The sequence below is a fragment of the Phalacrocorax carbo genome, chromosome 2 (genome assembly GCF_963921805.1).
Source record: "Phalacrocorax carbo chromosome 2, bPhaCar2.1, whole genome shotgun sequence".
Lineage (NCBI taxonomy): Eukaryota > Metazoa > Chordata > Aves > Suliformes > Phalacrocoracidae > Phalacrocorax > Phalacrocorax carbo.
The window spans coordinates 58,561,704-58,577,217 of record NC_087514.1 but is presented as its reverse complement, the minus strand read 5'-3'; the positions used below and the strand labels follow the sequence as shown (position 1 = coordinate 58,577,217).

General features: G+C 40.0%; 1 protein-coding gene across 3 annotated transcripts in view; it reads right to left on the bottom strand.

Annotated features, from left to right (window-relative positions):
• CEP192 (centrosomal protein 192) overlaps positions 1–15,514 on the bottom strand; it is a 79,593-nt gene extending 64,079 nt beyond the window's left edge. For 2 of the 3 annotated variants that reach the window (XM_064443059.1, XM_064443060.1), the window contains exons 1-10: positions 15,397–15,513; positions 14,425–14,657; positions 13,474–13,596; positions 11,711–11,865; positions 10,141–10,187; positions 8,493–8,625; positions 5,834–5,988; positions 2,634–2,774; positions 2,046–2,385; positions 1,569–1,709 (exon numbers count right to left, since the gene is read on the bottom strand). In XM_064443059.1, the coding sequence (XP_064299129.1) occupies positions 1,569–1,709; positions 2,046–2,385; positions 2,634–2,774; positions 5,834–5,988; positions 8,493–8,625; positions 10,141–10,187; positions 11,711–11,865; positions 13,474–13,596; positions 14,425–14,594 (1,405 nt within the window). In that variant the 5' untranslated portion in view covers positions 14,595–14,657; positions 15,397–15,513. Of the gene's footprint in view, positions 1–1,568; positions 1,710–2,045; positions 2,386–2,633; positions 2,775–5,833; positions 5,989–8,492; positions 8,626–10,140; positions 10,188–11,710; positions 11,866–13,473; positions 13,597–14,424; positions 14,658–15,396 lie in introns of all 3 variants that reach the window. The other variant, XR_010371515.1, reaches the window with a different exon arrangement.

The following is a 15,514-nucleotide window of genomic DNA, read 5'->3' as shown; positions in this document are numbered from 1 at the left end:
ATTTGTTTATTCCAGCAGAAAACCACTACAGTGTTGAAAAATATTATTTCAACCAATCTACCCTGTTTGATCACTTGTTCAAATTAATTCTAGACAGCAACATACACAGCTGTGCTGGTTTTGGCTGGGATAGAGTTAATTTTCTTCATAGTAGCTCCTATGGGGCTATGTTTGGATTTGTGCTGGGAACAGCGTTGATAACACAGGGATGTTTTCATTACTGCTGAGCAGGGCTTACACAGGGTCAAGGCTTTTCTGCCTCTCACCCCACCCCACCAGCGAGTGAGCTGGGGGTGCACAAGGAGCTGGGAGCGGACACAGCCGGGACAGCTGACCCCAACTGACCGAAAGGATATTCCACACCATGTGACATCATGCTTGGCATATAAAGCTGTGGGAAAGAAGGAAGAAAGGAAGAGGAGGACATGGGGAGTGATGGCATTTGTCTTCCTAAGTAACTGCCACACATGATGGAGCCCTGCTTTGCTGGAGATGGCTGAGCACCTGCCTGCTCATGGGAAGCAGGGAATGAATTCCTTGTTTTGCTTTACCTATTGAACTGTCTTTACCTCAACTCACAAGTTTTCTCACTTTCCTGATTCTCTCCCCCATCCCACCTGTGGGGAGTGAGCAAGCAGCTGTGTTGGGCTTAGTTACCAGCTGGGGTTAAACCGTAACAGCAGCATTCTCTTTAAAAGAAAGAACCCTGAGTGGACTGTAGACATCTTTAGAATACATTAGCCCATCCATGTATCACTTCACAAACTAGAAGAGGCTAGGAGGAATACTGTTGCACACATTGCTTGAATATGTCTAGTAAAACAGATGACATTTTGGTGTTAGGGAATTGAATTGTCTACAGTAATACAGGCTTGGATAACATGCATGTATTACAAACACAGGGACTCTGACAAAGATCAGTCTGAGATAGCTTAAGGAAAACAAACAACTTTAAACAGAGGGTCAAAAAGCCTTGAATTTGTTAGAAGGTGAGAGTCCAGTAAAGCACCTCAATAAACTCCAACATTCTTCAGTACCAGTAGCGTTTTTCACAGCATCAACACATTCCCGGGGGTTCACAAAAAATAAAATCACCAGCTAGTGAATTCAGCAGCTCTTTCCACATCTAGTTGATTTTGTAGTAATTTCTTGTTTACATTTATTTCCTGTCTTATAAACACCATACAATACAGAATGACTACCGTTTCCTCTTCTTGAAAGAAAGGATAACAATGATTGAAGTCCAAAGGAAAAATTGTGGAAGTGACAGCCACAGGTGTTACTTTTGCTCATACAACAGGTACCAGGGACACATGTTAGAATGCTTTTTGAAACAAAACAAAAGACTCTTCATGGGAAGAGTAGGAAACACGTAACGAAGCTATCAACTAGAACTAATGATAATATTATAGGCTACTATCAACATCAGCTTTCAAATAGTTTGCAGTATCTAATGCCTGGAGGTTTTGCAACACCAAATACTGATCTGTTGATGGGGGGGGGGGGGAGTAAGTTCATTTAACACTATTACAGGTAACAGCTAACTAAAAAGGAAAATGATTACATACATCCAGTAATGAACTCCTCATTTATTTTGTCATCTTCAGATAGATTTAGATCTTGTTCTTCATCAAATGAAGTATAATACGCAAGATCAGTCACCCATTTGCCCTCTTCATTTTGATAGACAATGCTGTGTGGTGAATCACCTGAAAGACATATCAAATGCTATGCTGTTGATTAAAATAAAAAGGAACATACTAAAGTCTCTTAAGTTTAGACTAAGGAGTTCAAAATAATGTAGCTCAAGATGCTGCAACTGCAAGCTTAAACTAGTTTCATCATCAAATAAACAACATAAGTGTAATATACAACATCAGTATTTTTTAAAACAAAAACAATTCAAAATTTATTGATGCTACATTGGTTCTTATTACCAACTTGCACACCTAAAGAAAAATGCATAGCATACAGTTTTATTTCTTTTTCCACACAACCAAGTCTGGTCACAATTGCATAGATCAGTTATATCTCAAGCAACCTACCTTTGTCTGTTGTAGCTAAACTTATGTTCTCACAGCTGTCTGCAGTTGGAGACAGGTAAGCATCGGCAAGACCAACTTCACATTCAGTTGCATCTGTCTGAGCTGCATGTGCACTGAGAACACCTTTAGGAGTGGTGTAGTGCCCCAAAAATCCTCTTGCTGTGTGTAGTACTTCTGCATCAGAAGCAGCAGCCTGACACCCAGAGGACTGTATTTCTTGCTTTGGAAGGACATCTGAGACATCAGCTCTATGGCTGCCCATGCACTGAAGATACAGGGAATCTAATCGCAGCTCAGCAGCAGTGCAGGAATCTGGCACACCTCCAGTCTTCATGGAATTCTTACAAAACAATAACAATTTAATAAGTGTCAGAAGTGCAGTTGCTAACTGTTTGTGCTAATAGTTCTAGGTACAAAATATTCCAAGTTTGAAAAAGAGATCTGAAAACAAAGTGGTGGGTTTTTTTGTTTTGTAAAGAAAGTTTGGGTTGTTAGTTCAATCTCCAACAGATTTTTCAAACGCACTGCCATCTTCTACTACAGTCTTACTCTATATGATAAACAGAAATTTGAATGACAGTTTCATACCAGGTGCCGTACGGCTCCGGGCAACATTTCTCTTTGCACAGGACTTCCAGTTATCCCTTGATTTTGTGAATCTTCATCACTAGCATTTCCAGAGTCTACTCCTGTCACAGCCTGGTAAGTGTCAGGAACCTGAAAGTTCTCCTTAAAAAAAAAAAAAGGATTGAGAACAAATGTACCAAAGAAAAAAAAAATTTAGAACTACAGTTGTTTTTACAATGTTAAAAAAATTCTCTGGTACAGAGATTATCATACTTTGTTCACTCACGTGCCACTGCCAGACACATCTCTAGCTGCTAGAACCACCACCAAGGACAATAGTTCCTGGCTATGCCAATCCATGCATCTGCCTCCAAGGGCATACACAGCAAGAATCATAGAACCATAGAAGCATTTAGGTTGGAAAAGACCTTTAAGATCATCAAGTCCAACCATTAACCTAGAACTGCCAAGTCCACCACGAAACCATGTCCCCAAGCACCACATCTACATGCCTTTTAAATACCCCCAGGGATGGAGACTCAACCACTTCCCTGGGCAGCCTGTTCCAGTGCTTGGTAACACCTCCCCTGAAGACATTTTTCCTAATATCCAACCTAAACCTCCCCTGGAGCAACTTGAAGCCATTTCCCCTTTTCCTATCACTTGTTAATTGGGAAAGGAGACCATCACCCACCTCGCTACAACCTGCTTTCAGGTAGTTGTACAGAGATAAGGTCTCCCCTCAGCCTCCTCTTCTCCAGACTAAACAACCCCAGTTCCCTTAGCCGCTCCTCAGAAGACCTGCTCTCCAAACCCTTCACCAGCTTAGTTGCTCCTCTTTGCACACTCTCCAGCACCTCAATGTCTTTCTCGTAATGAGGGGCCCAAACTGAACACAATATTCAAGGCGTGGCCTCACCATGCTGAGTACAGGGGCACTATCAACTCCCTGCTCCTGCTGGCCGCACTATTCCTGATACAAGCCAGGATGCTGTTGGCCTTGGCCACCTGGGCACGCTGCCAGCTCACATTTGATGGAGGATCTCTTCTTATTCCTACTACATCCTTTCATTCCCTTTAACAAGAGCACCACGCTACTCCTCTTCCCCTTCTGGTTGACCCACTGGTGGATGAGAACTCCAAATCCAACTCAGAACCTGTTGTACCTACCCCACTGCCTAGATCTACACTGGCAGCGAAGCAGGAACATCTTACACAAGTAGAGAAGACCTGAGGTCAAAGAGCAGAACTGTGTTATTCTCACTCTTCAAACAAGCCCCTATTCCTTTGTTCATGTACAGCTATAGATCAGCCCCTGGCAGCCTATGCAGACTGCTTTTACAGGGTTAACATATCACTTCCCAGAGTTTAAAAACTCTGATGTCAGTTGGGAAATTTCTGAAATTTCAGAAGGTACAGTTCATTTAACTGTTTAAATCAATCACGCTTTCCTATTTGGGTCAAGCATGCAATGGCCAAGATCACATCCGTTGTTGCAAAGCCAAGAAAATGGAAAGGCACTTGATCCCTGGCAGTCTGTAATGGAGCTAATTGCTGCTCAGAGATAAACCACAAGCCAGACAGCTGCTGCTTTACACTTACTTTTCACACACTGACCACTTCTTTAAGAGACTTATTTAGTCTCCCAGAAAAACAAATCTCTGTGATACTATAACACTTAACAAAACCTTGGATATTGCTATCCAAGGTAATAAACCAGTTATCAAAAAGATTTTACAAACTAGTTCTATAATGTTAAATAAGTGCCAGCATGTTACCTTAACAGTTACAGAAACAAACCAGAATCTTTTGTCAGTAGTGAATTAAATTTTTTTTTCAACAAGTTTAATCAATGTCTTAAAAGAAAATTCCATTCTGTTCTTCAAATTTTGTTGCAGTTAAAACTAACTCTAAGAATAGCAACAAGTTCAGCTACTGAAAGTAGTTTTGTCACAGAACCATCAGATTAAAATTAAGCAATTCCTACACAGACAATAGGTCCATCTCCTGATATTACACACAAGTTACAAGTGAGATCAAAAGATGGCCTTAGTTTCAGTTCAGCTGACCAGCTTGATGGGGCTGCAGGGGACAGGGTAAAGCCAGCAATTATGGGTATCAGCCTTCTTACGGAGATTTATCTTTCATCAAATATTGTTTGCATTCAGAGGCTGGTAATCAAAATTAATCACGCCATCACAAGACAACAGTATCACCAGAGGCTTCTGCTTAGTTACCAATGACATAATTTTCCTTAGTGGACTTCAGAGGATCTCAAATGTTTATCTACAAACATCTTACCTTCTCTGACACTAAAAACCACCACTAGGAAGCTGAGAGGGGAAACAAGGTGTATGAGACACATTCATACCTTAAAGCATTCAAGAAAATGCCTCGGAGGTACAGTACGTTCAGACCAGCTTAAACAGTCCAAAACCATAAAAGCAATTTTTACTTTTGTAATAAGGATTAAGAAATGAAGTATTAAGTAATACAGCAGAAAAAGGCCATCTTCAGGAAATAGTACTGATGCTATAGTAGTTATGACAGGATTTCTCTGAGGACAAGTCTCCACCATCCCAGAGAAGGGACAGGAATCCAGTCTTAGGGGTTTTTTTCCCCCCCATTTCAAGATCAAGTAACAGAACTGCCTGCACAAGGTTCTCTACCAGAGCTGTTTATCAGGAGAAAGGAGAATACTATGCACGGGACAGAGAGGAGTGTGAGGAGCAGGGTTAGAGAGGGGTGGGAAATCTGAATGGAGAGTTGAAAGAAGCAGACACCATAACAGGAAACTCTTTGGCTTTGCTGCCAGCCTTCCTAACTAATGCCTCTTGGGACAGCCAGCTAGTTACCTAATTCCACCTCATCTCATAAACAGCAAGACCATCAGCTGCTAGCTCTGTACTACAAGGTAGAGGAAAACAAAGACAAAAATAGCTACCTAGCTTCTTTCCTTCCCCCACGCACACCCCCACCCCCCAAAGGAGGGAATATAGAAGGTCAGAAGCTCACTCAAATGGCTTGGTTTCTAGTTTAGAGCTGTGTTTGATATCTTTAAAGTTAAAAAGAATCCTTTGCTGTACAGGCTACCTGTTGGACAGAATTTGGGTTTATCAGGGAATAAATAAAACCTAGTTCAGCTTGGCAGACAACCCTCCATGCTACCACATTTAAGGGCCACTGGGCATACTGAGCTTTGAACTTTACTTTAAACCTACTTGAAATAAGCCGTTTTCAGAAAGCTTCAGCGCTGTACAGCACTCTGAGAGTTTCTGTATGTTGCTGTCTCCTCTTGTTATTTCTGATTGCATCAGCTGCTCAAAATAGGCTTCCAGTTGGTTATCCAAGAACTCTTCATCATCAATATCATCATCTATTGAAACAGAAGACAAGACCCTATTCATGTTTCACAGACATTTTATATCACCTTACATGCTACCAAAGCAACTCTGTAATTTTTACTACAGAGTCTCACAAGGCACCTATGCGTCAGAGCAGAATTATCCTGGTCTTCCCTTAAAATAATTGGGTCACAGAAACATGTAATTGTCTTACTCCGTGACTAGTGATATACAACAAAGCAAGATGACTATAAGCTAGCATGGTAATTCCCAGGCTACCAAGTGACTCGTCTTTCTTCACATGATCTATACACCATCATATGCCAACTAGCAAATCATACACACATTCATAAATTAAAAGTAAAATATGTAACATTTTTCACACTTCGCAGAAAGTTACTGAAGCATAGTTTTATATTTCAATGGCAAAAAATGTTAAGTGCTATTACTAGGAACAGTACTATTCTTATTTGCCAAGTGACAAGTTTTCCAAGACACAATTTTTCTTGGTTTTGGGCTCTTAATATGTGGGGGCTGGGGGAGAAGAGAATTTCCAGGGCTTTTGTTTGTTTTGCTTTTAAAGACCCAAACATCAGTCAGCTTTTTATGTCATGATTAAATGCACTCTTAAAACCACTGTAAAACATATTCCCAAGAAGTTTGACATTTTTACTTTTTATTCTTTCATTTCCAAGAAACAGGATACTCAAACAGGCCTTGCATTTATAAACCCACAACTATATTTTGTTTTCCACAGAATTAAAGAAATGTTCATTTTCAGGTTGCTGGTGATGGTCTCCAGCAATTTTGCCTTTGTAGTGTATTTCAATTCTTCTCCCCAAAAAGGTAATGCTGAAGAATCTTCTTGGTATATCCTGCCAAAGAGGTCTACACAATGCCATGAATGTACAGGGGAAAAGTGCATATATACACACACCGGTAAGTCATCATTATTTTTGCATTCCCAGTTTTGCCAGTGCCCTGCACAAAGAGGCTAATGTAAAGAAGCACACTCGTTCAAAAAAATGTGATTTAGTTGCATTGGAAGCTATGGATGCCCAGCAGCTTTGATATTACAGCAATGCAACCAGGGTCTGTTTGAGAGTCAATAAATGAAAAATCCACATCATGGCTCTGTTTCCACATACGATACTGGAGAAGGTGGAAGGAATACAGCAGGCTAAGTTTCTTCAATTTTTGAAAGAGGACTAATAACTGTTCTCAGAACAAGTGTCCATAGAGTGCTTTAGAAATTATACGAGGATTAATTAGTTACCTGAATGGTAGACAAATACCTAGAATTCAAGCTCAAATTAACAACACCACAATAATTGGTTTAATCTCATTTACCTATGTCTTGATTTCTTCTTTGTGAAAGTGAAATTATTATCTGCTATCTTCCAAATAATGAGAAAGTAAATTAATGTATTTTATCTCAGATACCAGAGACTTCCTCCTTATATTCAATAACATTCAGAAATATTCAGCTGCCAAATTTACACTGAATACAGAACTACATGATAAAAATTGGTACATGGCACACTGACTGGGAAAAAAAAAAAGAGATCAGTTAACTTCACCAGTACTAGAACCCTGAATAGACAAGTATTTCCAACTAAAGCCTACCAATTCCTTAGGAGGGCAGATAAAAATAATTCCATCCTCTTGGGTGGAAAAAAATTAGTATTTTTACTCAGCAAACTATTAACTTCATTTTTATACGCTTAACGCGTAAGTGGAGTTTTGCAACAAGAACGAACAAGAAGCCTTCAAAAGACAGTCATGACATCTGTAGATATTATAGGGGAAAAAACAGTAACCCTACTTGAATGCAGAGCTGCTTAATCTCAAGACTATTTACTATAGGAGTAAACCTATTTATCACTCTGCCATCCTCATTCTTGGTGCGTCTGAGGACACAGCCTGTCATCCTTCACATTATGTGCAAAGTCAACTGCATTAGTAAAGAACGTGTTTGTCCTTCAGCAGCAACTGGAAGGGCACAGAAATTTCAAAACTCTTGTTTAGTTATACATAACTCAAGCTCTCACTTTTATCCCTGCAGGTAAACTAGACTTCCAACTTGGGTGTCACCCTGCATGTGTGGCATCTAAAGAGAACTGAAACTGAAGCAAAACTTAATTCTAACCGCATGAACATGTTCTTCATCATATAAGTTTACCTCTATTAATTTAAACTGAAACTGTAGCTAAGGTTACCACTTCATTAAATGAATGCCCACATTTCTACCTGTATTTTTGATTCACAGTAACTGAGGACTGTTGTTTAATTTTTTAGAATAAACTTCCAATTGTGATTTTTCTCTGACAAATTCCATAGCCACCTATTCCTATTACAACCTTAAAACAGCCGGTTTCCCAATGATCACACTTTTCTTTGACATTCTTAATACTATTTTTTTATCAAGCATAATCCTATATTAAATACTTCAGTAAAACAATACCTTTCTTCAAGTACACAATAACATTGTGTCAGAGTTCTACACACAGCTACCCAGAGTTATAAATAGACTTACCAGTGGAATCTTCTTCTGATCTTGCAAGAGATGAGTGTTTCTCATTCTCAAAAAAACTAGAAAGGCTACTGCTAAGATGATCACTTGAGATTTCACCTTCTATCAGCTCTTCAGAAGGTTCAGATGGACTAACCTGTGAAAAGCATCCATACAGAAATGTTTCTAGGAGTTACTATTTATTATGTAAATTCAGTTAATAATAAACAATTAATGAGGTCACTAATACTCCAAACACCCCCCCCCCCTTTTTACCTACTTATCCCAGCAAACATTCTAGTTCCAATGGACTTTGCCCGCTAGCTTCCAGAATGGATACATGCAAGAAATACATGGATTGTAAAGGGGAAAGAAGGAAAACGCATCTCGATGATGGCAAACTTGAAAAACCTCAAAAATAAAATATTGAACTACTGCATTAAAGAGCTTACACATGAAAAAATTGCCCCCCTATTCATTAAGCTGCAATCCCAACTTAAAAGTACAAAGACAACCCTCAATAGTTTCCTATGCTGCTAAGAGTGCTTCTTCAGAAATCGAACGCCCAGATCAACCCTTTGTTGATGATTTCTTCAAATAAACATACTAAACTACTTATAAAGTAGTATTTCAGCCAAATCTAGCTAACTGTAAATATTGTATCTTTTATATGCCTGAATGATTTTTAAAAACAGCACAATGTAGTGTCTGTTTTGGATTTAGTCTCACATCCTTTGTGATAAACAGATCATCTTTGACAGACAGCAAAAAATTCAAAGTTCAGAAAGTAACAAATTTGAAAGAGACTTGAATTATGGTTTTCAGATGACAGCCTGTGAGCATTCAACTGCACCTCACTGACCACCGTGGTCCCTAGAAAAATCAAATGAAGGAAACTAAATCAATTTAGTAAATACCAGCTGACACATTAAGGAGCACATACTGCACAGCATCTGGCTGCAGCCTGAGGCATATTTTCTATAAGGCCCACAAGACCTCCCGCTCCTGTCTGCCTTGTGTCTCTGTGCCTGTAACTGTCAGCTTCTCTAGCATGGTAGATAAAAACAGCTGAAGCATAGCCCTCCCTGTCAATACCTGGAGTTATGTGCTAGCTCTGGGATAGAGACACACACACACACACAAAAAAAAAACCCACCAACCACCACACACAGGGGCAGCAGGAAGATTGTATTCTTACAAATGGTGCCATCTCTAATGTTGAGGACACTGAAGAAGTCATCTGAAATAATATTCCTCAAAGTAATTACCAAGTACAGAGGCAAGTCAAATCAGGTTGATATCATCTACTCTAGAAACATTCCAAAAAGTTCCTCAAAAGGCTTTTCACTAAGCTAAACTACAATTGGAATAAAATGTAAGGTCCTCGCATGGATAAAGAACTACAAGACAGCAGAGGCTAGGAGTGAACAACAATTTTCACAAGTGAGAAGGATTAAGGTGTCATGCTCTCACAGTACTAATTACATTAAGTGATCTGCAAAAAGGTGGCAAAGTGAGGCATGACACATTTGGCATGCTAGCACCCTTACAAACTTAAAGGGTACACGACAAAAGACAATAAACACAGTTCATTTTCTCCCCCCCCATTAAGTCTATTACAACATTACTATTAGAAAACCTTTAATTTCACTGTGTTTAGAAAAGCTTTCACCTTGTTATTCTTACTGTCTGGAAGAAAACATGTTCCAGCCGACAAATCTGAAAGAAAAGAATGTAATCAGTATCTTAGTAGTATAACATAAGAGCACAGTAAGTGCTAACTGTTCTATAAGACAGCAGAACTAGTCTCTTGAAGGTCTTGGCATACACCATAAAAACCACCCTGAAACATACACGTCATCACAATACCGAAGTTTATATGTTCTTATAATAATGATCAAAAGTATGTGGGAGTAATTAAAAAGGTGGGGCTTCATCAAGGCTAGAACTGTAAAAATTATGGAAGACAATTACTGCCTTCAGGATTTCTATAAGGCAGTGGAAAAAAGTAGGGAGCCTCAGGTCACACCAGCAGCAGTAAGAAGTGTTCTGTTCCACTGCTGCATTTCACCTATTGGGCCAATTTTTTTTTTGGATCACCTGTAAGCAGTTTCCACTTGTCTTTGTGTCATATCCATTCATAAGTCAATTGCAAGTCACACAAGACAGAGAAAGTTTTAGACATGGACATACAGATTTCAGAAAAAAAGTCTCCTAATTCTTAAATAATAGATGGGAATTAAAGGCTATTTCTGGACTAGAATCCTAAACCTTGAAAAAACAAGTTAAAACCACTTAACTAAATACAGTCAGGCACTATCAAGTCTAAACACTGGGCAGTCCCAGCTTTCCAAAGCATCATGGTTTTTGTTACTACAGTTACTGCCACTTCCTCAAGACTACAATAAGTGACTGAAGTTCACACTTCACTGTTAGAAGTGTATAAAGGGCCCATTTATATTACAAACCATAGTACTTTCTAACTGAAAGTGTCCTCTATTAAATTATTAATACTTACCTCATGAAAAACTATGCAAAAATTCAGATAAAGCTCAGAAAATAGTAAATATATACTTCTAGTCATTACCAAGTATATTTACTGAATTAAGGAACAAGCAGAATTTAATCGCAGCACTTGCATTAGCAAAAAACCTAAACATGTTTAATATCAATAGCCATGCTTTTAAAATAAGTCACAGGATATTATTTGCTGCCACTCTTCTATTCATACTTCAAAAAAGCATAGCTTTCTCAGCAAGTATTCCAAACTACTTCTTCATGCGTCATCTCACTAGACAAGTAAGTTTCTGGCTTCTATAACTGTAATTACAGACCACCTATTACAGGTCGGAATAGGCCAAGAAAAGAGATGTTGGTTAAAATGTAATCTCATAGACTTACACCTACTGAAGGAGAAGAGGTAGAAACCATGACACTCACATACACTTTTTCCACAAGTAAAGTTCCTGAAATTAATTCAGGTTCCTACTAGCATTCTAATTATGGTATTTTATAGCAAACATTTTCATCAGCTTCCTCTATAGCTTTGTACTTTGGGGAGAAATCTAAGAGCACGATGTCAACCACAACATTTTTCTGTTTTCAGTTTGTCCAAATCAAATAGACCCTTTTTCAAACTCCATTTACACTATGCCATAAAACAGTGAAAGGGTCAAGAGAAGACATTTATAGCATAAAAAGCTAATTACACTAAGTATACAATTTTTCTCAAAATTTAATACCTTCCAATCGTTCAAGTGGCAATACCTCAAGTAAGGTATCTTCACTGTGATTTAAGTGCTCAGCGACATTCTGACCTTGCTCTCCATATATTGAGTGGGATTCTTTCAAATGAACAGAAGCTGGCTGAGGTTCTTTAACTTGTGTAGCAACTTCCCTAGAAAGAGAATTATTTCAATGAAAAAATAACTCAGATATATAGATCAACATTAGTATACAACATCTTTATATATAAATATTTGATAAATGCTCCAATTTGAATGCCTTCATCTCTAGGAAGTCTGCTATTCCCATTAACATAGATTCTACAGACCTATTACCTGTCCTTTTACAATAAAGGAATAAATATCAAGATTACAAGGGCTTCAGTTTCACAATCTAAAGCATGAAACAAATAGTGAAATGTAATAAAACGTATGCCTCTATTTTTTTCTGTTTGTTCCTTTCTCTTGAAGTTCTGCAAAAAGAGGGAAATGTACAAGGGGAAAAGGGTCTATTCCAGGCAAGTTCCAAGATCTATTTGAGAGCAAGCCAAACCCTAGACAAGATTTTCCCAAGTCCACAATATCAGCATGCCTTTTGAAACATAAAATTATATAAGGGACTAAATCATAAAGAACATGACTTACTGAAATGCCATATAGTTTCATTAAATAACAGCCTTTATAATTCTGCGGGAAAGTTACTTTTCACTTCAGGTTTCATTGGGCTTCCACACAGGCAGGAAAGCTAATCACGTAAGATGTTAAAATTTCCACATTGAATGAACCGAACCCTACTTTTGCTTTAACATTTCAAATGTCAGTTTTACTTATATACCTAAAATGAAGTTAATCCATGTTTTGGGTTTGGTTTTTTTTTCACTTAAATGCAATCAAGAACCTGACTCCCACTCTTAAATCTTCTATTCTTTGGTTTTATAGGGGCATACTACTGCCTACAGTGCAATTTTATCAGGGAGAGAGACACACATTGCGGTTTCTATTGCAAAAACAAGAACAATTTTGATCTTGGTTAGAATAACCTATGCAACATCTTCCAATGCGTCCACCACTCAGTAATGCTGAGCATTAACTAACAGTAGTTATTTCTTAAGAAATAGCAAACACTGAGGCTCCAAGGAAGCTGAACTTAATAGAAATTCACATTCCCTTCTGTATGCAAACTGCATGATACTTACTTGGAACAGATTTAAATCAGTGCAAACTGTTATTCATATACATGACATGAACCAGAAACATCACCTTAATTCTAGATTATGTAATGTAAGCTAGGTAAATACAAGCCAGATTCAAATAAGTCAATTAACTAATCATGCTTAGGGAAATTTAATTAGCATGACAACAAAACAAAACATCATAGCTTAAAAAAAAGTAATTTCTAAAGGTTCATTCCTGTCATGTACACGAAGCCCAATTAGTCAATTAAACAGCAGAACACCGCATGCGTAGGGCTGCACAGCCTAAGCGGTAGCATTGCACACGATGCTTCCACATAGCCTGCCACTACCCCTCTTCAGAAAATATGAAGGAGCTGTTCTAGTAGCAAAAGCTGCCCAGGATGCCAAACGCTGAATGCCAACAGGCAAACGCACAGCTGAGCCCTCCAGTTACTGCTGTCAGAAGGCCAGTAGTAGAAGTTGCTTCTGAGGTGGGCAATTCAACTCTGAGTATTCTATAATCAGCTTATAGTGCATATAAATCTAGACACTACATACTGGTAGGTGCATTTTAGGACAAAATTAGATTTTCATTATCTCACTTACCTGTCATCACGAAAGCTGAGGGCAAATCTCCCCATTGGCTCAGGATTTGACTGACTACTCTGAGAAGATCCTGATGGAGGTGAATGTCTCGCTTCTAAATAGGATGCACAGATATCAGAAAGCCTGTAAAGGTGGGGAGGAAAAACACACAACAGAATCATTCTAATGTGCACGTCTCCTGTTTCCCAAAGAATTGGAAACAAAAGTCATACTGATGGCCACTCATCTCCTGCAAGTTCAATTACTTGAATATTTTAGCATTTTCTAGTGCATCTGTATTTACAGCTACAGATATGGACCCTGAATGGTCCTCTCCAGTCTTCTGTAGTTCTTCAGAGAAATACCACATTATCATTTTTAGTGGCCATTTGGAACGCACAGTCCTGGAAAGGCAGAGTATATAAGTCTTATTTCTTATTAAGTCAGAGGACAGCGGTTAAGTGAGCAAAGGCTTCTTATTGTTATTCTTCGCTCTACTCCTGGCAGAACTAACCATTATAAATTGTGTTAAATTTTCATTCCTATCCATAACATCAGTTCTTACACTACCTTTTCTAAAATGAGCCAGATTCAGGTAAGTTAAACAAACGGTTAACGGAGTTAAGAGAACACATGTGTAAAAAATATGTTATTCTTTATATGACCTCAAACTTGAGTATACTAAGCTAAGAGTCGAGTTAAAAGAAACTTGGCTGTTATCGGTCTAAAAACTAAACTACTCTTTCAAAGAGTAATTTTATTAAAAGTTAATACTTATGAGTTATGAACATAATGCAGATATTTTTACTACTAATACAATCAATCCTATTTGATTAATATGCTACTAATTAGTAAGTAGTTTTATCATCTACCAAATAATCTGTCAAAAGAATTTTTTCTCTCCAAAGTTAGAAGTTTCAAACCAGTCAACTGTTTTTCATATTATTAAATGCTATTAACTGATAGTCTTACCTATTGTCACAGCCCATTTTACTCCTGGCAAGAGTTGAAGCTGCAACAGGTAAGCCAGGATTTGAGGAAACAGTAACATTTTCAAAAATTACACTTGTGCTGCTGCCCAGTGAGTGGCCCAAGAAGCTTGGAAACGTCTCATCGGCAATATTTCTGAAGTCTTCCATCATCCTTACACAAGTTGCTTAAAATAGCGCTCTGCTTGGCAACAGTCAGCCCTGGTCCAGCAGCATCTGAAGGCAGGAACAAAACAACTATACAGTTACACAGCAGTAACGCTGTCAAAAATATGTTATTTATACATCGCGGCCAATATGCTTTGGCAACCGCCCCACCTTATCCACAAAGGTGCTTAAAAACAATTCCCAGCCCTCTCCCTCCGAGCCTTTTGGGGGCCACAGAGTTTTATTGCCGCCTTGGACTTTCTAAAAAGAGCAGCACTCCTGCAAGTTAGAGCAAGACGTGCCAACCTATATTTAGCTTGTAAAGCCGCTGGGATCAAGCCAGCCTTCCTTCCTTCCTTCCCGCCGCAGCGAGCACCTGGGGAGCTACGGACTCCGCGACGCGGCCGCCGAGCTCGGCACGGAAGGCCTGGGCTCTGCCCCTCTCACCACCGCCACCCCCCACCTCATCGGGAGCGGCGCGATGGCCCCGGCCTCTCCGCCGCACCGGCCGAGGCGCGGCGCTGGAAGCCAGCGGCCCCCGTTACCCCCGACACGGGAGGAGATCGGCCCGGCCCTCCCCGGGAGCTCGGCGTGGGCCAAGGCCGAGGGGCCCCGTCCCCGCCGCGGCGCTACTCGCCTGAGAGGGGGGGGGAGAGCGGAGAGGAACCACCACCCAACCGCCACAACTTCAAACCGCCGCTCCCTCCGCACGCACCCTCCCGCGCCCGCGACCCGGCCTCGCCCCGCCCACGCCGCTCCGCTGCGCAGCGCCCCCTAGTGGGCAGGCGGGCGGGTGCCACCCGCTCACCTGGCGCGCGACCGAACAAACCGACACACACACGCACCCCCACGCAACCCCCGGGCGGAGCGCGCGCCCAGCGCCGCCGCTCACCAACCAAACTTCCCCAAGTCCGCGCGCGCGCTTC